Genomic DNA, 23,406 nt, shown 5'->3' on the forward strand with positions numbered 1-23,406 from the left:
CATTACATCTCTGAAGCTGTTAAGTTTCCTGTTTCACTTTGGAGACTCCTGATTTCAGGTGACCTCTCTTGACTCTTCCAGGCAGCTGACTGAACCTTTGACATATAACAGGAGAACCCTAGCAGGACTAGAAATATGTGGGTAGGACATCTCATCCACACATCCTGCCAGAAGACCTCAGACCATAGACACAATTTTGTGTATGTCTTAGGTTAGAGTGCCTCACACTCCCTACCTAATAGTGTGTAGAGCACCTGTCAGAGTGGGAGTTGCAGCAGAGAGTAAAGCAGCCGTAGGACCTGGAGATGAGCCTTATGATCTTATATCTCAGGAACTGCAGATAGACTCCCAAAGAGAGAGACAGAGAGAGAGAGAGAGAGAGAGAGACAGAGACAGACAAAATCTCCCCCTAATGCAACCAGAACTCTTATGGCTGCTTTACCTTAGGCTTACCCCATAGTTTTAGAATTATGGAATACAGGTGCATGGAATCCTGCCTATAAATAAACTAACTAAATCCAGGAGAATAAAATTATATCTTCTGAGAAAACCTGTTATACAAACAAATGGCAGGATTTCTGTTTTAAAAGGAGATTTCTTAGTTAAGCAGAAGGCTCAAATCAAATCTATTAACAGAACCACCCTTTTAAAAAAATACAAGCAAACTAAATCTCATCCCCAAATGGATTTTTTTGTAATATGGAATTAAACCTATTAATATAGTATATGACAGTTTAGCTGTTCATTCATTTGGTTGCTGAAATACTATACCTACTGTGTATTATGAGCAGAACTAAGAAGCTTTTGCTTAGTACATTAGGATTTCTGATTCTTTTATGCTCAGTTTTGTTTATTTCATTTTTTAAAAAAAAGAACAAATTTTGTCCCTCTTGTACAAAACTTGTTAATTTTCTAATCTAAGTCTCCAATATTGCATACACTTAAACATACACGTAACTTTCCCCGTGCAAGCAGTCCCATAGAAATGAGTAGGACTACTCACATGAGTAATGCTACAGGGCCTTATGTTTTTTCCAAGCTCAGGGCCTTAATTAATTACAGATATCCATTTAGGCATTTTGATCATGAGCAGTATCAGAACCAGAGTGAGGATGGTGATAAGAAATATCATAACAACCTGGGGCACAATTATCGCTGTATTGACTTCAATAGGAGTTTCACGTGGACAACTAACGTTGTGGTCATGCATGTGTCTATCTGAGCACCAGTTTTTCAGAGATTTAGAGGGTAAATTTTAAATGTATTTCACATTCCAATTTTTTTTAAAGTTATTAAATTGACAACTTTTTAATGTTAACAATTACAATATGCAATTGTGTTAGCATTATTGTATTAACAGCAATAGAGTAAAAAGCTATTACATTCAGCTGTAGGGGCTATCGGCCTGCTCCAAAGCCCATTAAAATCAATAAAGGGTCTAACTGTATTATTTTTTGTCCACAGTTCATTTTTACAGGAGCATAAGTCATTCAGCAATTCAATTTTTTTTCTCTGATAGAGGAACATTGTTCCACTCTATAGGGGAGTTTGGAAAATACTTTTATGGGCCAAATTCAGCTCTAAATTTCATGTGCCCAACTTCCATTGAAGTAAAACACTAGAATTTCCTTTCTGAGCATCACCTTTCATTTTTGGCAGAGGAAGAAAGATAAAAATCTATTTTGGGCAGTGGTAAATTGCTAAACATCTAAGACTATAAAAATCAACCAAGTTATAAAGTGCTATTGATTTACACCAAACATTCAAGTAAGGTGATCATTTGACAAGATTAATTTATTTTTAGTTCAATACCACTGCAAGTGGTTCCAATACTAATAATCTTTAGAGATTAACTAGTTACAACCTGAAATACAAACCAGAAGTTAAATATAGTGTTTTTGGACAAGTAATAAGTAACTTTAAAACCCTTTGGCAACAAATGAAAAGAACTGATTTGAACGGTGTTTTCCTTATCTGAGTCTCGTATTTTAGGACATTATGGTGTTGTGTTATCTGGCAGCGCTGCTGTGCAAAGACCTGCTATGCTAAACTACAAAAGTCTGCTATGCTTCCCAGTATAGAGTTTGATCCAACACCTATTTAAAGTAATGGAATGACTCCCACTGAGTTCAGATTGGGCCCATAAACCTTGTTTATTGGAGGGTTAAAATGTCATTCCTTCAAATTACATGTGGGTGAAGAATGTGGAAATTGTTAGTAAATAAATAAAACATATTTTAATTTTTACAGCAAAAAAAAAAATGTAGATGTGTTGGTAGCATCAGCAGTTGAAGGCTCCTGAAGAAAGTCAGGGCAGCATGACAGAATGAGGATGAAGGAAAGCCAGAGAAACCCTCTCGATGGAGGCAGCAGAAGTGGCCGGAATGGGGTCTCCAGGTGGGACTGCTTCAAGTGGCCATGGGGACCCAGAGAAACTGGTTGGATATGGTCCAAAAGAGGTTACGACAGGTGGGAACTTGGCAGGACACTGACCCATCCTCCCAAACCAACCTGTTCTATATTATCTCTTCCTTTCATGCCCAAATAGTGTCTCACAAGGTGAGTTAGAGGAGGGTTCTCACCAGATCTAATGGTTTGGTGAGACAAGCAGCTCAAGTCCAATTCAGCTTTCTCACATTTAGCGTTTATACAGTGTGTGGCAATTGGAGAAGTAAAAAGTAGGAATGCACAGAACTCCAACTTTCCTTCCCCGTCTGGAGATAACACCACAGGCAGAACAGTCTGGATTCTTATTTTCAACATTTTTACTGTCTCAGACAGTTTCTCAGAATTTATTTTTCAGCCCCAGAATAGTCAATAGCCTAGTGAAAGGGCTCTCACCTTGGATGTGGAAAATTCAAGTTCAAATCTGTGTTCTGCATGATTTGGACTAGCAACTTGGGACTCCCACATTGCAAGTGAATGCCCTACCACTGGACTATAAAGTCACTCTCTCTTCTGACCCAATGAATAATTATTTATACAAAGTGGAACATCTCCAGCTAGAGAGACTCAGATAGATTGAGAGAGACTGATTAAGTGTAGTTAATTATGCTAATATTTATGCTGCTCTGCCTAAACATCACATAGTACAATTCCTCTATTCCTGCTAAAGAAGAGCAGGTAATCCTACACTATGCAGAAGCTGCAATGCCCACAGCAGGCAAAACAAGATGACTCAGTGATAAAGTCTGAAGTTCTTGGCTTTTCTGGGGATTTAATTATAGACTGGAGGTTATTTATAAAGTTATTTCACTGCATTGTGTGCAATCAGAATTTATGAAACAGAAAAGCACCTTTCAAAGGACAAACACATTTTCTCACAAACACAGTGTAATAACTTTTGTCTGCCCTTTACTATTTTTGGACACAGGGACTTCTGATTTTTAAATCACTTTTCTGTTTTGCTGGGCAATGCACCAAGTATATAGAAATAAAGTGACATATTTGAACTCATATTTGAGATAATTTTGCTACAGTACTGTTATCTATTTAAGGATATCTGATACCTTTTGTCATTAGCAACAGAACATTCAAAATTTTTCTTTTACAGATACATACGTTGCCTACAATAACCTTTAACACTCATGAATTAATACATTTGGGGGAGGGGTGGATTACAGTTCAGCCATAAGTATATCCAATATTGATTGCATTTCTTTTTTTCATTTTATCTATTTCTTTGAAATCTTTTCCAAACACTTGCTGTCTCTTGAGTTTTCAGCACAAGAGGAGGTGAAGCAAAATTTCTTGAAAGAAGGAGTGAAACCAAGTTATGAGTGGCTTAGTAAGCTATGCTGCCAATATAAGCTTAAAGTTGGACATTGCTTGTTTTGTTTATATGCCGCAAAGGGATAATCTGTTGTTTTTTTGCTATTTCAGAGAAGACAAACTGATTCCTCGCAGGTAGTAATAAAAATCAGAACCACTGCTCTATATTTTTGTTAGTATAGCTATTGCAGGAAAGGCATTCCTTGTCCATTAAACAAAGTAATCTTGTTTAACGTCAGATTTCATAGAGCTATCCTAATCAATCCTGATCCATTATAACAGACTCTCTGTATTTAGATATAGAAAGGTATTATTAAGAACTACAGTATTACTGAAAATACTGTCCATTTAAAACAATTTTCAACTCTGAGCCAGGACAGTGAAAGCCTAACTAGCATTCAAAATGATCCTTGGGCAGGGGAAGAGCCTCCTGCCTTACGTGGTATGGGACATCAATTTAACTGACAAAAAGCTGGAGACTGCAGGTAACACCTATGAATGTTTATAATGTTTTCTAATGTTTATAATATATGGTCATTACAAATGGTAAATTTTGTCACTGAGGCCTGATCTTTTGATAATTCCATGCCAGAACTTCCATTGATTTTCAAGGGTGGTACATCACTTAAAGGCTGCAAGACCAGGAACAAGAGAGATGAAAGAGCCAGATGTTTTTTCACGGATGCACAAAGGGACTTGGGCATTGCAATGCTAAGAGTCACTTTTAGGCAGATAGGAAATCAAAGGAATACTACTGAGATCCACAAAACCTGAGTTAGTCACCTAAGCTCCCTATAAAATGAATGGAGAGAGATAGGGACCAAAGAATGCAGTCCACAAAAGCCAGCACAATAGGCTGGGAGCCACCTAAAATACCCCATGGGAAATGTAGATTGCAGTGGAACCAAAACTGTAATTAAATCACCAAAACGCAAGGTTTAGGCATCTAAGTATCTTTGTTAGTCTGAGCCCTAGTTCCTAAATTCATACTCTAGTGAAATATTTAAACAAAAAGAGTAGACAGAACAAGTATTACTAACTTAGCTGTGAACTTCAAACCAGCACTTATAGTATGTATAATGGGTTGTATGAAATATCAATTGCCTGTGTTAGGGACAAGTTTGCTGGCCTGTACCATTCAATAAAAATGTTTATAGAGATCCACTATAGATATGTTAAATTTGAAAAAAAATATGGGCTTTTAGACCATTTTAAGAATTTGGCTTTTTAAAAAATACAGTACTTGTTTCTGCATAATAAAAACAGAAAATAGTGCTTTCTTTCCAGAAAGGCATTCCTTTTTTTAAACAATTAGATTGAGAAAAGAAATAACAGCTCTATTATTTAATAGAATCCTAAAGCAGTCTTGCGAAACAGGATTACGCATTTGTCAAAAGAAACTATTGTCAGTATTTAAAACATTCCAATTCAAATAGCACAGATAACGTAAAACCCCTTTAATCTTCTTGAAAATTTCTGCAACAGGAAAGGTCCCAAGGAAAGTAAACCTCAGCAGTAGACTTTTTTTTGGGGGGGGGGGTAGGGGGGCAGAGGAGAGAATTCTTTGTTTCTTCATTGGTTTAATGAGGATTCCCTTAAATGGCACTGTCAGTTATCCACTAGCTGGTTTGCTGAATCAGTTAAATGGCTTTACCTCAAATGCCTGAAAGGTTAATCCGACATTGTAGTTCTCTGACACTGTTATTTTCCACACACATTCCTTCATTGGTCTGTAGTCATCAGGATAATTAGGAGACTGGATCTGGCCTTCGTTTTTGTGGATCTCACCTCCACAGATTGCTGATGAGAGCATAAAACTCAATCTAAGTATATTTTCAGGACTGACATTTTCCCTTCTTCTTGAACTGACATATTTTATGTGGTGATGAAATTATACAAGAAAAAATGTACAAACTTTAAAAAGGTCAAATTGCTGAAATCAAGCTTGGTTGTATAAACTACTGCACATTTTCAGAGAATATTTAATGTTTTTAATAATGCAGTACCTTTAACACTGGAGAAGACTCCGGAATCACTGATATTTATGATTTGTGACTGCTTAAAAAGGCATTAAAATTGTCACAAAATAATATCACTTTTTATATGCTTTTAGGGTTATGTAACATACATTTCCCATCAATAGCCATGTCCATATGTAGTTTATTAGCCTCAGTAAAACAGAATATTGAGACAGAAACTTCATCCTCTACATCTATGAATCTTTACCTACAAAGTACAGTCTGCGCCTGGAAACACAAACATTCTGAGTTCAGTGAAATAATTCACGAGTAAGGTTACTCAAATGCATAAGTGTTTTCAGGATTGGGGCCTACCCTCATATACTAAACATCTACTCTTTTCTACTAAACAGTGTTAAACTGGGCTTCACTGGTATTTCAAGAAGGTATCTATTAACGTTCTCATTTACTTAAACTACAGTACATGCAAGAACAGAACCAGATTTTGTGAAGGAAGGTGGGGAAGTATAGAACTAAAAGTATAGAACAAAACATTAAATACATTTTCTCTTCAACGCTACCTCGTAAACAAGACATCCAACAAGAAATGTGCAAAACTCCCCGCTCCCAAAATTTCCCATGAGAAAGAGATAGCCACATTAATTTCCAAGGTGTCATTAACAAAATGGACTCAATACACCTGAACTAAAGGAAAATGGAAATTTTCCTATGTTTGGTAAGCTCGGTGCAGAAATGTAGGTATGTGCTAAAGAACAGATCTCAAAATCTATTGAGAAAGTTTAAGAGAGTTTCCAACTACCATTTAATTAAGAATTTAAAAATGTGCATGATATACTTATGACCACCATTACTGATGTTATTGGAAAGGATGATGTCTGTAATGAGATCATATTGGCAATTTCAAAATTATACATCTGTGAAGTTGATGGCCCATAACAAAACAATCAAAGTGTTTTCTTAAAAAGTAAGAAACTAATTTCAGATGAAGTTAATTTAACTATTTATCAATGCCCACATTTGTCAAGATATTAATGTGTTTCTTGTTAATCGTTATCCATATGATTAAGTCATCTTTAATATTCATAGTGACTTGCCTTCATAAACTGCTGCAAAACCTTTTCCTACCCAATTGCTGCTGCTACGGAACTCTATCCACATTCTGCTGTCAGTAGATGTGAGTACTTCTGGTAGTTTGTCACCACAGAACCTGCCTAAAAACAAGCAAAGAATAAGCATACTTTATCTTTATAAACAGACTTGGAAGGATTAAATTTTTATCAGTAAATGTTGATTTCACCATACACACAAATCAACAAAAATATTTCCATTGATAATAATAGATATGTACAGAAAGGCAAAGTAAGAAAAAAATGTGCCTTGAGAAGTTATTAGAGTTTGATTTAACAATATTTACTTTGTACATTTTGACATATGATGTTGACAGGGTTTAATGGTTATAAAACTTTACTTTTTAATTCTCAACAGCTACTATCATTAAATAATTATTGTCTGACCTCCTCCCCCCTGTTGCCTGACGCCACCCCCCCCCCATAATTTCCAACCATGAACATTTAAATTCAGTAAAAATGCTTTAAAATACATTGTAGAGAGATAGAGAGATTTTATTATAATATTGTTGGTGCTATTTTTCACAATTCCCAGGCTCCTTTAGTACTATGAGACCACATGTAAAAGTCTAGAGGGATTGGGTGCAAGAGAGTGTTCCTCTTTCTAACCATAATGAGTCAAACAATATCATACTTCAAACCTGTCACTGATCTAGAATTGAGCATTATGCATCCTGGACCTCATACTGGAATAATGTCAGCAAAAATTGAGGAAGAATTCCAATTTTGTGGGAGAAAAAATGGTAATGTTCTCTCTATATATTTTTTCTAAATTTAAAAATGACAGCTTTTTGAAGTAGATGGGATTAGTGGGTAGACTGCAAGTATGCTGGACAAAGACGTATAATATAGATAATTTATCATATGGATCTGCACTTTATCACATGGACATGAATACCATTACTGTATTTGTGGTAGCATGCAATATATTTCTCAAATTCCACAGAATAGCTTTGGCCTAAATTTTATTAGTTAAAAAGGCCAAAAATATATAATCCAGTTTAACAACTCTGTTGTTGTTTGCCTACATTCTACTGAAATACAACCTGAAGCAATAAGTACCCATGCCTTTAAAAAGGATGTGCATGCATGCAATACACACTACATGTCCCAGCATACCATGGCCTGAGCATGGCATGTTGGAGTTTCAAATCTTCCCAGCTAAACCTCTATCTTTTTAATGAAAAGGGTGTCTCATGGGCTGCATTATTGACTTGCAAGAAGATATTGGTGCGTTGAATGTCCATTACTCAAACTGAAAGTTCTCCTCTCGTAACCACAATAGAAAAACTACAGAGACAAAGCTGATGAGTAGAACTTTACAGCTGGTGTTCTAGTCACAGCAAGTCAGTTACCAATTATGTACACTGGTAGTGCATGCGCCACTGACTACTTACTCAAAAAATTATTCCTAAAGTTCTATAATCAAATCTATAGCAACCTAGATATTTAAAACACAGAAATACTGCATGAGCCATTATTTTAAGTACACACATAGTTATTTGTCATGCTCAGATTCAAGCATCTACTTAATAACCGCTTGTTCCACTGAGATAAAAGTTTATTTCCTTTTTTGTTTGTTTGTATTTGTTTGTTGTCTGAAGGGGGAATTTTTATTTATTTTATTTATTTATATTTCCTGAGCATTTTGCAGTTTTTCAAAGATTTGCAAAGTTATTGTGAATAGAAAACAAGGAGTTCAATTTCTGCATGCAAACTATACACTGAACAACAGCGGAGTGGGAAAACGGTTTCATACCAAGCAGAGGTGATTTTCTCCAGTAGCCATCTCTTACTTCAATATAGTCATACCAGCAGAGACTGCTCTTGTACAGGTCCATTGTAGTAAAGTTTAAAACAATCTGCAATGCAGAGGAGAGTAGCATGCCATATAATTAACTTGGTTGTAGTTAGCACTAGAATATAGACAGCCCAACCAATATGCTGTGAAACCAAAGTCATATTGATCACCCTTAAAGTCTCGCCAATTGCCTAGATAGTTAAATAGCTAGTCCTTTGGCAGTATCCAAGTTATTTACTATAGTAAGTATAAGAGAATACCACAAGTACTGATGTAACTTTGTGTAAGGTAAACTGGCAGGCTTAAGGTTGACCACTTTAGCTTAACAGTTTCCAGAGTGTTTTTACTACGAAATCCAAATGTGAAAGTGACAATACAGTAAAATGTTGTTCTAACATCATCACATTACATTATTGGCTATTACTTCATCCCAAGCCTTGTTCCATTCAGTGAATAGGACTTTAGGTCATTTATAACATCCCTGGGTATAAATGTCATTTATAGACATAAAATCACCACGATTCTCTTTCCCTTACTACTTTGAGAACTTGCTCTACATTCAAAAACTATGGGGTGTGCATTCAGTGTGATGACATGACCCATGTTGAACACAACACCATTTAAAAAAAAATTGGATATACTATCACTTTTTGAACAAAACCTAAATAAACTTATAACAGAGTTTCACTTAGCAATATCAGAATTTGGTGTATACGTGAAACTTCAGAACTTGCCGCTTCTGACTCACGCTGAAAAGAACTGAGTATATCCATAAATACACACACATTTTTTTAGTTAATGACACAAGCATTGCTGGAGGAGCATTCAGAATAATGCATCAGAGCATCCCATTTTCTCCAGAATTATTATACCCTATATCATCATAACATGTAGCTTTTCAACTGAAATAGTTAATTGAGGCCACACATTCACAATGGCCATAGGTTGGTTCCTAGCTCACTAGCACTGCCTTAGCAATCTGGCCTACTCTATGTGAAGCTAAGTATCTCTCTCTTGTAAGTGGTGGCATTGCTGTGAAATAATGGCTGTAAACATGTAAAGCATTAGGAGCATTAAAAGAAATATTACTGTAATCCATTGCTAAGGTCAAAGTTAATACATTTTGGTTTCACTTAGAACTTATTTTGGTATCCTGAAATTAACATACTTTGTAAGGGGGATAAAGGCAAGAGCACCATCACGTAACGATGATTCTTTCAACCAGGTCAGATTTAAGAGAAGGTCAGCATAACAAGAAGATAAAGCATCACTCATTGCAAGTTTAGTCTGTAAAATAGTTTCTGGAATTCATAGGCTTTCATTTGCTTTCATTTTCCTTCTTTCCCCTTATTCCTTTTTTAAATGTAGGAAGTTTGATTCTGAACATTCAAACTAACGCTGGAAACGGTTCGGCACCCACGTCATATGGTTAACTCTTCATGATTTCAGTAGGAGTTACACATATGTAAATAAGGATAAAATTGGGTCCAGTGGGCAATGGGGAAAGCAGCCCACTTTATTTTCTTGCAACTGCATTTTGTTTAAGAGATCAAAAGTCTTTTTAAAACAATTCCTCACCAATTCCTTACCAAAAATATTCAACAAAAAGACTGATCCGAAGCATACTTGCACAACAGAAAATGTCATTACAGACCCTGTGCTACAGACCATTTGTGTGTGTGTCATGTGACTTTAATACTGGGTACTCACATTTTAAATATGCTGTTAGAGAGGAAACATTTGCTACTGTGCACTAATTTAAATTTCACACTACTACAATATATTCCCATGGCAGCCACATACCAGCTGCGTTTGTCATTTAAAACTGTCAGGGAACTCTCTTACTCCAACTGTGATGAGAAAAAAATAACATTTTAATCTGAACAACGGACCCAAATAGTTACTTAAAGGTTTGTTTTCATTGCTTCAAGGTGTACTATATGTCCCTTTTAAGGAACATACAATACAGTATTTATCCACAAATCACAATCTTTCCCAGGCAACTTGATCTTGTAATAGAAGATAAACAATTAGATATTGTAGGCAAACTAACATACAGCTTAAATATAAGTGACTGAGAGCAATTGAATACCAAGAAAAGGAAAGAAGTTTCAAGTAAAGAAAAATTGGTTTCTTTCTTATTTTGGATAGCCCAACTTAAAAGTTAGGCAGTACTGGGAAAAAAGTTAGACAGACACTCATTTAAAACACTGGGTAAAACCTCCCCAAGAAAATGAAACAATGGGATTAAGGTTAAATGCACTGGTGCACAATCTAGCCATCTTTTAATGGCTAGATTGTGCCTTTAACACAGCCCTGCACTGGGGTGGTTCAGAGCACCAGGGTAAGCATCAGAAACCCTTTCCCAGAGCTCCCTGGTGTGCTACAGGGAACATGAACTGCCATGCCCACTTAATGAGTGCAGCAGTGCTTTATGCAGCTGTCCAGCTTCGCTGGCTGGCAGTTTGGGGCGGAGGGGGGAAACAGAGCATGCTTCTGCCTGCTCCCCATCCACTTAGGGATATTATAAATTCTGTGGAAAGCATCTTGAAAACAGACCTGCACTCCTTTAAAAGTGCAGGGACTGCAACAAATCTGACCAGTCCTTACTTGATCTTTATGTCCCTTCCCCCTTACTGTATGGGACAACCAGAAACTAGCATTAAATTCCTCAATCTGCAAGCAAAGAATTAATATTTTCAGTATAAATTTTATAAACTGGAAAACATAAAACATTTAGGTCTCATTTCATCATCTCACAAATGAACAGTTGTAGGAATTCCGGGTCATACAATAGAACCTCAGGAGTTACAAACACTTCGGGAATGGAGGTTGTTCATAACTCTGAAATGTCTATAATTCTGAACAGAAAGTTACAGTTGTTCTTTCACAGATTTACAAATGAACATTGACTTAATACAGCTTTGAAATTTTACTATGCAAAAGAAAAATGCTGCTTCCCCTTTATTTTTTTCGTAGTTTACGTTTAACACAGTACTGTACTGTATTTTCCTTTTTTTTTTTTTCTGCTGCTGCCTGATTGAGTACTTCTGGTTCCAAATGAGTTGTTTTGCTGACCTGTCTGTTCGTAACTCTGAGGTTCTACTGTAGTTATTTCAGAAGCTAAAATCTGTAATGATGGAATATTAATCAAATTATATACTAGGCTTAAAACCTGAGCCTAGGGATCAGAACTGAATACTTTAAAATCAGTCACAATTGTTCCTGAATCTGCTGTACATTTTTCTTTATTACACAATCAGTTAACATCTTTTCATAGAAATTGTATTAATTATTTGCATTGGAAGATATAAAGTTTTAGGTAATATTTTAGCTCTATTTTCATACTTCAGCTGTCTATTTTTTATCTGTTGAATCACCTTTCCATGAACTTCAAAAATAAAAGTAAATATAGTCTTAATGGAAAACTAGTTCTAACAATCTCTTTCCATTAGGTAACATGCAAGTGTTGATAAGACCCAGGATGCATTTATAAATGTCTAATTCAAAGAGATAATGAAGAACTTTAACATTTTATTCACTCAATGAATGAGACGACAAAGAGCTTTGTTATGGGAAACACACCATATCAGAACTATAGCTTCTTATAATATTTCTACAGGATTCCTTCAATGCTACTGTATTAGGTTTTATGGCTGTTGAACTACTGAGCTAAAAATGGCATGATTCGTGGTCAGAAATCAACATGAATATATTTAAGGTTCCATTTTGCAACTCTGCAGAAATCTGGAGAGCTGGAGACAGGCAGAACAACAGTTCAAGGGGACAGGATGACTGAAAGTCTCCAGAGAAAGACAATCAATGAACATTTGTCAGCACAATTAAGAAATTATTGGTTACGTAAGCAAAGTCAGTCATGCCATTGCAGCCTCAAATAGAATAATATATCATGCCTCTTATTTGCTGGGATGAGAAAGAACAAAATACATTGTGGAAACGGGGCTATTCTATACATTTCTGCAAGGATTTTTTTTAATTGAATATTACTTTCGTAATAGCTGAGGATTAGTTATCCTCTTTAAGCAGCCATATAAAGGCTAAGGAAAAAATAGAGAATATTGAATATTGCATATTCAAAGGGCCAGATCCAGAAAACATTGGTACAGTTTAGCCCCCTATGCTAACTAAGTCCTCGGAGCCAGAGAGCAGGGATTCACCCTTCAGATGGCAGTGCTTGTTACCAATACCACCCCTTGCAACCTCATCCCTCTTAATTTCCTACCACCAGTGACCTCATAGAGGATCTGTGTTAGCATAAGTCCGTGTGGATTCTGGAATGAATATAGGGAAAAAGTAACACCCCACCAAACTATGTTGAAACAATATACTGTTCCGTCCAAAGAAACCAGAGCGCGAGAAGCCAGGAAGTTTGGAGTTAAGACTTCTCAGTCGATCATTAGGTCACATCTTATTTTAGGGGCAAATGAGTATGAATGCAAAATCCCAAAACAAACGGCACTTAACATTATTGTACCATTTATTTCAGTGTTTAAAAACAAAGGAAGTAAAATACAAACATAATTATGTTTCACTTGTTCCTTCATAGGGAATACAATGAAATAAGAGACTGATGTTCTACCATCATCCGTATATTTTTGATGAAATGGACCTAAATATCTGTTTCTGAGGCATTGTGTTGTGTATGTCAATTAATTCTTAGACCCTGATTCTGCCAACCCTTGCTCACATTAAGGACCTTACTCTACAAGTATTCCCATTTATTTCAAGTAAGATACAACTTAGTGTGAAATGAGGCAGAAATTAATCCTTTGATTTTAATACATGGAACGCTTACACAAAATGTGCATATTCTGCTCTCAGCTGCTACAGAAATCAATGGATATTGTTTCAGAGCCTGAGGATGGAGTTGAGACTGATAAATACTATATGTCATATTAAAGTATATTTAGGGAATCATTCTCTGTCCTTCATCTGTTTTTTGTCTTCTTATACTGTAAGATCTTCAGGACAGACGTTCTCTCTTGCTATGAGTTTGTACAATGTCTAGCATAATAGGCCCCAATCCTAGTTGGGGCCTTTGGACTCTGCAACAACATTATAAATATATTATAATAAACCTAAGGTCCTTAGAGCCATTCATATAAAATTGCATATGTCCTAGAAATCCTCAGAAAGAACTGCTTTCTAACTTAAACAAAACAGCAATGATTAAACCCTAAAACTTTATATATTTATTTATTTTACTGGAGAAAAGAAAAGAACGTAGGGCATTACATTTTTGCGATGGTAGCATTAACTGTGTTGCAATGCAGGTAGTGGGGATGTAAAATTATCCCTCCAGATGTATTTGCTTCCTTTGTGCAAACCTTCTCCTATTCAGCCGTTTTTATTTGCCACTCCCTACCAGCCTGCAGTGCCACCAACATCCTCCAAGCATTTGAGACTGCTTATTTTTCATCCTGTTTCACGTGCCTGCCAACAGGAGGAGTAATACATTCCAAAAGGCTTTGCTTTTATTCATAACAATGGCAATAGCTCTCACATCTCTCTGGGATCGATCAGTGCATCAGAAAACAAACATGTTCATTAGGCTGAAGAGACACAGACCTTGAGAGAACTAAGAATATAGTAATTTTGTTTTAAGAGAAGGAATGGGAGAGCAGGGCATGGCCTGAATGCAATATCTGGTGGAGTATGGTGGATTTGGGTTTTTTTTTACTCTAGTATAAGGGTACTTCTTAGTTCTTATAGCTCTCTCTTCAAAGCTGTATCAGTTTGCTTAATATTGCCCTCCTAATACCCTTTCCATCTCTTTAAAATGTACTTGTGTATTTTTTTCTGCACATTTTGTCTATGGGAAAACTCTCCATACCGCCCTTCATCCCACTGAAACTGTTTACTTGGAGGGAGATCAATATCCTAGTAAATAAATGAGAACAAAATATGGTAAAAGCTGGAATGCCCTAGAAAAGAAGAGCCGGCTTGTGCCTTCAATATCACAGAAACTTTGCGAAAGGAAGCCTCATTTCCTTCCCCTACTTAGTACCAGCCCAATAATTTTCTTGATCCATTTTTTCTAAAATTTACACCCAGGCTGAGAACTTGGACTCTGCTTCAGCATCATGCAAACTTTCACAATGAGACAAACTCCTGAAATCAAGGTATACAAATTCTCCACTAGAACACCACCAGAGAACACTTACAATGATACATTTAAAACTCTTGTAGTTTCTTCTTACTTTCCATTGTATTATATTCAATTTACAAATATAAACCCACTGACTGCATTAAAAGTGCTGGTATTAGGTAGGCTGCACAGTCAGTCTGGGTTTCCCCAAGCTGCACAACCAATGTGCCTCAGCCCCGTCCTGGAAGGATCATCCATGCAGATGAGAAGGCATTTGAAACTCCACGCCCATTAAACCCCTCTGCCTTTAGGCTGAGGCTGTCAATGGGGGCGCAAGTTTTGATGGGTTTTTGTGATCTGAACATCTACCTACTAAGAAGTGGACTAAAGCCATGAACTTATTTCATTTAAACAACCATCAGATGGCAACAACCTTGAGCGTCTAATCACATGGGCCAAAATCAAATCAATTGCCTACAGTCCAAAGTCTGTAACATATTGGTTCAAGGGACTGAATTGGTTCCTGATATTATGCAAACTTTAAAAAAAAAGTAAAAAGAAAAGCTAAATAATCAGGGAAGAATATCTTTTAGAAAAGGAATGCTTGTGTTTATTTTGAGGGACAGAGGTAGTGAAATAATGGTTAAGTACCTTCTCCCCTGGGGTAACAGAGATTCGCCATATACAGTGTGTGTAGGAAGGATAACCATTTGGAAATCCTGGAGAGGAAAAGTTGCCTGTAGATTCTTGCAGTGTTTCTCCACATGCTGAAAAAAACAGAACATGGTAAAAACAGAGAAATTCATGTGTCTTATAAATATAAGGCACACAGGAAAAAGTGTCTCCTTTATAATATTTATTTAGAATTGATTTGATTCAGTACAGAGGCAGAATGAAAAGTGGTCTAGTGATGTTATGATTTAGTCAAAAGCAATGATTTAAACCAGTCTGCTATACATTTTGTTTTTATACATAGTTTTTTCTTTCCATGAACCCTTTCACTTATGTGCTGTGCAGCTGACATAACCAAAATTGTAAGAGTCTTAAAAAATTTCATAGCTGACAATCACATGGCAAAATTATACTTTATTTCTGTACAACTTTCTGAATTTACATGCAGTACCCACACCCATGCCCAAATTATCTGAGAAGAACTAAAAGAAAAACACAGTGCTTAAGTGATTGACATATGAGAAATTAATCAGCAGTTTCATTTAATAATTTACATTGTCCAACATTAAGGCTGAATATGAACTGATGTATTCATTCACATTAGAATAGGAAACCTAAATCCTAAATTCAACAAAATCTCTTGCACAAAAATGATTTGTGGAGGTAGTAATAAAGAGAAACAAATGTAAATACCCATAATACCAAAAGCTTTGATATTCTGTATTACTAAAGCCTTTAGCTTACCTGTCAATCATGCTGCTAGCTGCTGGGTTACTAATTAATAATTCTTTCTTCCCACTGAGCTATATCATCACAAGCTGCTGCCATTCTCTACCATTAAAGCTGATTCAAGTAGGATTCCTACACCTTAGTCAGTCATCTTTGTGACCTTCAATCAACAAGTTGTTTCACCTACTGATTTTGTAGGTGTGATCGGAGAAATGTGAACTTGAGAATATTACCCCGTGACTGACAGTGTAATCAGATCTGCAATACTTTTAAATTACAGGGCTACAGCTGCCAGCAGGTGAACCACCGTATCATCAAAATCTCAATGAATTATAAATGATCTGGAAAAACCTTTAGATAAGAGGGTACAAAGGAGGAGACTGTATTTTGAAGACAGACAATGCAGCTATAAAGCTAGATGCTGCCTTGTTAAAATGTGTCCAAGATTTAATCTGACAATTGTATTGTAAAAGCAGGTTTAAACTCCATTCAAAGTACTAACCACGACTTCTGAAGATTTAATAGTGATTGTGATAAAGGAGAAAAAAAAGGACTCTCATTCCAGCCGAAATTTCCAATGTCAAAGTGGCATAATATTGTGTCCTTTAGGAACCAAATAGAGAAAAATCTCTTACTGCCTTTATTTTAAAAATATGTTTCTCTCTCTCTCTCTTTTTTAATTTACAGACAATTATGTAAAATTACATACATAGAAAAGCTACTTAAATGTTAAATAATTATTTCTGTACAAGTCATTTTTAGAGAAAATTCTCTACTATAATTAACAAGAGTTTATTTTAACTCAGCATGAAAGAAAGTTCAAATAAATTGCAGAGTACTGTACTGGATTTCCCTAGTGCTGACTGATATGAAACCAAAGCGTTGCCTACAGATTTAAAAGAAGCCTCAGGACACAATAATATTGCTTCAAATGCAATGAAGCAGAACCAGAATGGAAGCGTGGTTCTGCCCATGAAATCTGTGTGGAATTCAGGAAATTCATTGGCTCCAAAGGTACTGCACACTATCTTCAGAAGCCCTGCTCTTGCTCCTCCACCACCTTCACCTCCCCATCAGAGTGGGATTACACTGATGGGATTACAATGCCAAGGCTTCTCCTATTAGTTGCTTCATTCTGAACCTCTCTTGAAGAGAGGAGGTAGTGTTCTTACATGTCATGGAGAGGATGTATGTAACGCAGATCGGGCTGCTTTTCATATCAGTCTACCTAGGTAAGTATACGGCCCCCATCCCCATAGTAACTAAGCACCTTTTCAGCAGATTACCCATGAGGTCCATGGGAGGATAACATATATACTGCATCTCCCACCCGTTCCCCCGCCCCCCAACCACACACTCCTCAAAATTCTCTCACCAGCTGCAAACCCTAATCCTGTTAAGAGTGCTCCCATGGTAGGATGGAGCTACAGGGGTCTCCTCCTCTTCCACAGGTACAAGAGATCAGTATGGAAGAATCCAGGCCTTTGCTTAAAAATAATCTTTCATGGTAAATTACCAAACCATATATTATTTACCCGAGAGACACAAACAACTATCTTCAAATAACGATGCATCTCCCAAAGAACCTGAACTGTTGTAGTCTCCCCTGCTCTGATAAGGTGGATAGAAAGCTGGCTAAATCGTCAGGCTCAATGGATAGTGATCAATGGCTCCATGTCTAGTTAGCAGCCGGTATCAAGCGGAGTGCCCCAAGGGTCGGTCCTGGGGCCGGTTTTGTTCAATATCTTCATTAAAGATCTGGAGGATGACGTGGATTGCACCCTCAGCAAGTTTGCAGATGACACTAAACTGGGAGGAGTGGTAGATACCCTGGAGGGTACGGATAGGATACAGAGGGACCTAGACAAATTAGAGGACTGGGCCAAAAGAAATCTGATGAAGTTCAACAAGGACAAGTGCAGAGTTCTGCACTTAGGACGGAAGAATCCCATGCACTGCTACAGACCAGGGACTGAGTGGCTAGGCAGCAGTTCTGCAGAAAAGGACCTAGGGGTTACAGTGGACAAGAAGCTGGATATGAGTCGACAGTGTGCCCTTGTTGCCAAGAAGACTAACGGCATTTTGGGCTGTATAAGTAGGCGCATTGCCAGCAGATCAAGGGACATGATCATTCTCTTCTATTTGGCATTGGTGAGGCCTCTTTTGGAGTACTGTGTCCAGTTTTGAGCCCCACACTACAAGAAGGATGTGGAAAAATTGGATAGTCCTGCGGAGGGCAACAAAAATGATTAGGGGGCTGGAGAATATGACTTATGAGGAGAGGCTGAGGGAACTGGGATTCTTTAGTCTGCAGAAGAGAAGAATGGGGCGGGGGGGTCTGATAGCTGCTTTCAACTACCGGAAAGGGGGTTCCAAAGAGGATGGATCTACACTGTTCTCAGTGGTACCAGATGACAGAACAAGGAGTAATGGTCTCAAGTTGCAGTGGGGGAGGTTTAAGTTGGATATTAGGAAAAGCTTTTTCACTAGCAGGGTGGTGAAGCACTGGAATGGGTTACCTAGGGAGGTGGTGGAATCTCCTTCCTTGGAGGTTTTTTAGGTTAGGCTTGACAAAGCCCTGGCTGGGATGATTTAGTTGGGAATTGGTCCTGCTTTGAGCAGGGGGTTGGATTAGATGACCTCCTGAGTTCCCTTTCAATCCTGATATTCTATGACTCTATGATTCATGCCTATACACTTAGGATGTCTGTTGTTAACCTACAATATAGTTAAAGTCATTCCAATAATAACTACATAACAAGTGTATTACAACTAAAAATACCGAAGCAATACATTTCTGAAACGAATACAGTAACATATAAATATTTCATCATCATTACAGTCCATACATTGAGGCTGAGTTATTAACAATATTGCAACATGTAAGGGGTGGTTTGTTTACACACAACCTTAACTTTGAACCACAAAACATAATTTAAAAAACCGTTCAATAATTCAATATATACCTATAGATAGATATATACATATTACCATGTAATATATATATAAGAGGACTGAAGTGTATAAGGTATATAATGGAAGTCAGTTGGGAACTCCACAGTTTATCAGAAATAGAGGGGGACACTGAAGTAACATAGGGAGTCATCAGAGTTTAGCAGCTTAGTAAAGCACACAGAGCTAAGATATGGAGATTTACTCTATTCAGATCCTTAAATTATATTGTGTGACAGACCCAGACCAGTGGGGTACAGGAGTCTGGTAGAGGGCAAATATACTGGTCACTGGATGAGTAGTTTTCTGTTCCCTGAGCGACCAGAGCAGGGGCTGCACTAGAGTAATCAGGAACCTGCTAGAACCAGTTAAGGCAGGCAGGCTAATTAGGACACCTGGAGCCAATTAAGAAGAAGCTTCTAGAATCAATTAAGGCAGGCTAATCAGGGCACCTGGATTTTAAAAGGAGCTCACTTCAGTTTGTGGTGTGAGTAGCTGGGAGCAAGAGGTGCAAGGAGCTGAGAGGGTGTGCTGCTGGAGGACTGAGGAGCACAAGCATTATCAGACACCAGGAGGAAGGTCCTGTGGTGAGAATAAGGAAGGTGTTTGGAGGAGGCCATGGGGAAGTAGCCCAGGGAGTTGTAGCTGTCATGCAGCTGTTACAGGAGGCACTATAGACAGCTGCAGTCCACAGGGCCTTGGGCTGGAACCTGGAATAAAGGGTGGGCCTGGGTTCCCCCCAAACCTCCCAATTGACCTGGACTGTGGGTTCCCCCAGAGGGGAAGGTCTCTGGGCTGTTCCCCAACCCACATGGTGAATCTCTGAGGCAAGAAAATCTGCCAATAAGCGCAGGACCCACCAAGATAGAGGAGGAACTTTGTCACAATTGTTATAAAATCAACCTCAGCCAGTTAAACACCACAGTTCCTAAAATTTCATTTAAAGAATTTCAGCATCTACCTGGCTGAGCTATGAAATAGTTTTTGTTTGTTTGTTTGTTTGTTTTTAAAACCACCTCTCTGAAAAGACCTAATAGTAAAATTTCAGATCGCAGATTTGGTGGTTGATTCTCCAGTGTGGTGAGGTCACTTCAGCTGCATATAAGTGGATCAAAGTGATCTCCAAGTGGATCAAGTTTTGCTCCTGAAGAATTCCTCCTGTACCTTTAAATTACACCCAGGCCATGTGACTGACAATCACGGAGTCCTGTAAGGAGACAAACCACAACCTCCAAAACTTTGCATAGAGTGAGGGGAGAGTTTAAAATCAGATCTCTTCTAATAAAATTTTATATAAGTTTTAAACTACTCTCCTGTGTCCTATATTTGACAATATTTACTGTTTAAGTTAAACATCTCTTTTCAGCCAAGAAAAAGAGATAGTAGATAAGCCTCTTCTACTTGTTAATCAAAGTCATGTATTCACATGATTTGGTCATTTTGCTTTACATTATGAAAGCTGAATTAGTTTAATGACCTATTTGTTAATTTGCTCTAGTAACGTGGACAAACTGAGTCCCAAGGAGAACAAAGTGGCCTGTGGCAACTTTCATCTCTAAAGACACTGTTCACTTAGATTAAACTAGAATAGGATGACATACTCCATATTAAAAATAAGGGCAGATACAATCTACTCCATATGTCACACAAATCAGGCACAGCCTTTGAGTCCCTGGCCAGTTTCCAAAGCTGCCTTTGATTGGGCAATATTTGGGCACCCTCCCCCCTTGTTTAAAAGCACATTTCTTTTCAATGGCTCAGTGGTTCTTGAAGCAGTTAGTTAAAATTCCATCACAAGAGAATTCAGAAAGTTTCTTTCCATAATTGGACTGCCAACAATTACATTATTTGTGATTAGGCTTATGAAATGCTTCACTATAAACTATTTCACTGACCATTGCAGTCCATGAGTAATGGGTTCCACTATTAAAAAGAAATGTGACCAGATGATACAATTAAATGTATGGTGACTTATTTACATTTCCTAAGAACCAATTTTAGTATTTTTCATGCCAGAATAAACTAATTACTACCTCTATGTTACACACCTCTGTTTTTACAAAGATCACTTTTACTCCCTTATTAAAGGTTAACATAGCTGGTATTTCCTCTATTGCCTGGCTTCTCTAAATGTTATGCCCTATTTCAATTTTATTAGGTTAGGCGTGTAGTGGAAACAAAACTGCAGTCCTTCCAGTATGGAATGGCAATCTGTTTATTTTACAGCTCAAGAAGTATGGACTTCTAACACCCCTTATAGAAACCAAGAGAGTTCTGTGTGTGTGGGGTGAGGAGAGAGAAATTATTTCTGCCTCTTCCTTTTGAAGATCAGCAATTTTTACAGATGGCAAACAGATAAAAGGACATTTGTCAACATTTCATTAATTATATAGCATGGGTTAGTAAACCCTGGCATGTCTGCAACGTTTCTCTGACCTGACCTGCTCCCTCCCTGCTTAAGAGTCAAATTGAAATGTGAAAGCTACAAAGCCCCTAATAGTTACAAATACATGGAGCATAATACTGCAATAAAAGATGCCTTTAAAATACCTGCAACAGATATGGTATTTATCTTTAAACTAAAAAAAAACAACAACCCATAATCAGCATTTGCTACATACAAGTGTTTGAGATGCTGCAGTTCTCTCCTTTTACAGTTATTGGGGAAATACTAATAAGACTCTCAGTACCACTGCATGGTAAATGTGTGTAAATAGTAACTGATTTACTGGTGGCTTACTTGTATAAAAATGTTAGGAAGTATTTTAGTTTCCTGAAGCTGGAGTGGAGAATAATATTGGTGCTGTATGTATGTATTTCAGGTTGCAAAGCCAAAAACTCAAAAATTGGGAAATGCCTAAATTAATTCAAGTGCGTGCACATGCATTATGATACAGCCTTTAATTACATGATCACTTAATATTTTTTTCCACAGGACCACTGCCGCGTTCAGTTCGCAAGATGGATGGTGTTTACTGAACCGGTAGCTATTCAATATATCTTTTTATCCTTCTGTCCTTTTATCATTCAGTGTGTGGCCCCATGGGCTTATTTGGCACACACCATTTAAACAATGCATTGAATACAGAATTATTAGTTTCCTTATGGGTTTTTCAATGGCATTAATCATCACAGTGACTTTGAACCATATGAGTGGTTCAAACAGTAATGAATTTATCTTTACAACACCCCTGGGAGGTAAAGTGGCATTACGTATCACCATTTTATGGGTGTGGATCTGAGGCACATGAGATTAAGGCTAAAATTGTCAAGCATCCACTAATTTTGGGCTGCAAACCTGATATGCCTACGGCAGGATTTTTCTGAGCACTTTACTTTTTATATGTTCAAAACACAGCTCCTATTGACATCAGTTGCAGCTGTGAGTGCTCAGCACTTTTGCAAATCAGACTCCAGGTGTCTCAAGTTGGGCACCAAGAAAATAAAGAACATAGAATTAGTGGCCAACTATTTCTGACTCACCAGGGAGGACTGGGCCAGGCCCCAGGAGCAGCAGGCTCTTCCTCAGCAACAGCAGGAATGGGAAAAGGAGAAGCCGAGGCCCACCTTCCCTCCCTCCCAAGCCTCCAGAGATGGAGAGCTTCCCTTTAGGAAAAGCCCTCTCAGGCTTATCAAGCTTCAGAAGCCTCTCTTCTCCATCCCTCGACCAGCTATATAGTATAGAAGAAGCAAAACTGGACTTTCCAGGGATTAAATCTAGGAACAGCAGAGACCACTTCAGCAGCAGCAGGACAGAAAAAAAACTGGACCTCCCCCTCAAGGCCTTCACAGTCCCAGTACACCAATGATGTGATGAGACTGCTTTTCATAATTTAAACTCTGAAGACTGGTTGTTTGGCAAACTTCTTTCCTCCTGCCTCTCTTTCCTAAACTCTCTACTGCCAGCCTTGCTCCACTTGCTCCTCTCCATTTTCTCCCCTCTTTCCTTTCCCCCTTTTTTCCCACTCATCTCTCTTTAGCTCTGTACCTATCAATGTCCATCTTCTCTTTCATTTATTTTTCCTACTCCTTTTTTTTTTTAATCATATACGTGTAACATTTCAAAGTCTGCACACCTGGGCCAAAATGCGGGAAGAGTATTTTCTGTTTACTTAATATTAAGAAGTAACTGTGCCAAATCGGTAGCTGTGTTTTCCTTGACAAGGTCACCAAAACCACAATCCAAACTAAAAAGTACAAACAGATCAAACTCCTATCTTATAAATCTTATAGTCCTGGCACCTTCACACCTGGTGAAAACAGGAC

The 23,406-nt window shown here is 37.6% G+C and overlaps 1 protein-coding gene across 1 annotated transcript in view; it reads right to left on the bottom strand.

Moving 5' to 3' along the window:
* The window catches only part of TLL1 (tolloid like 1), a 196,766-nt gene that overhangs the window by 42,122 nt on the left and 131,238 nt on the right, over nucleotides 1–23,406 (bottom strand). The window contains exons 10-13 of the mRNA XM_054031008.1: nucleotides 15,439–15,554; nucleotides 8,637–8,739; nucleotides 6,845–6,961; nucleotides 5,426–5,571 (exon numbers count right to left, since the gene is read on the bottom strand). Coding sequence (XP_053886983.1) covers nucleotides 5,426–5,571; nucleotides 6,845–6,961; nucleotides 8,637–8,739; nucleotides 15,439–15,554 — 482 coding nt within the window. The remainder of the gene's footprint in view (nucleotides 1–5,425; nucleotides 5,572–6,844; nucleotides 6,962–8,636; nucleotides 8,740–15,438; nucleotides 15,555–23,406) is intronic.

This window comes from Malaclemys terrapin, chromosome 5, assembly GCF_027887155.1.
Source record: "Malaclemys terrapin pileata isolate rMalTer1 chromosome 5, rMalTer1.hap1, whole genome shotgun sequence".
NCBI lineage: Eukaryota > Metazoa > Chordata > Testudines > Emydidae > Malaclemys > Malaclemys terrapin.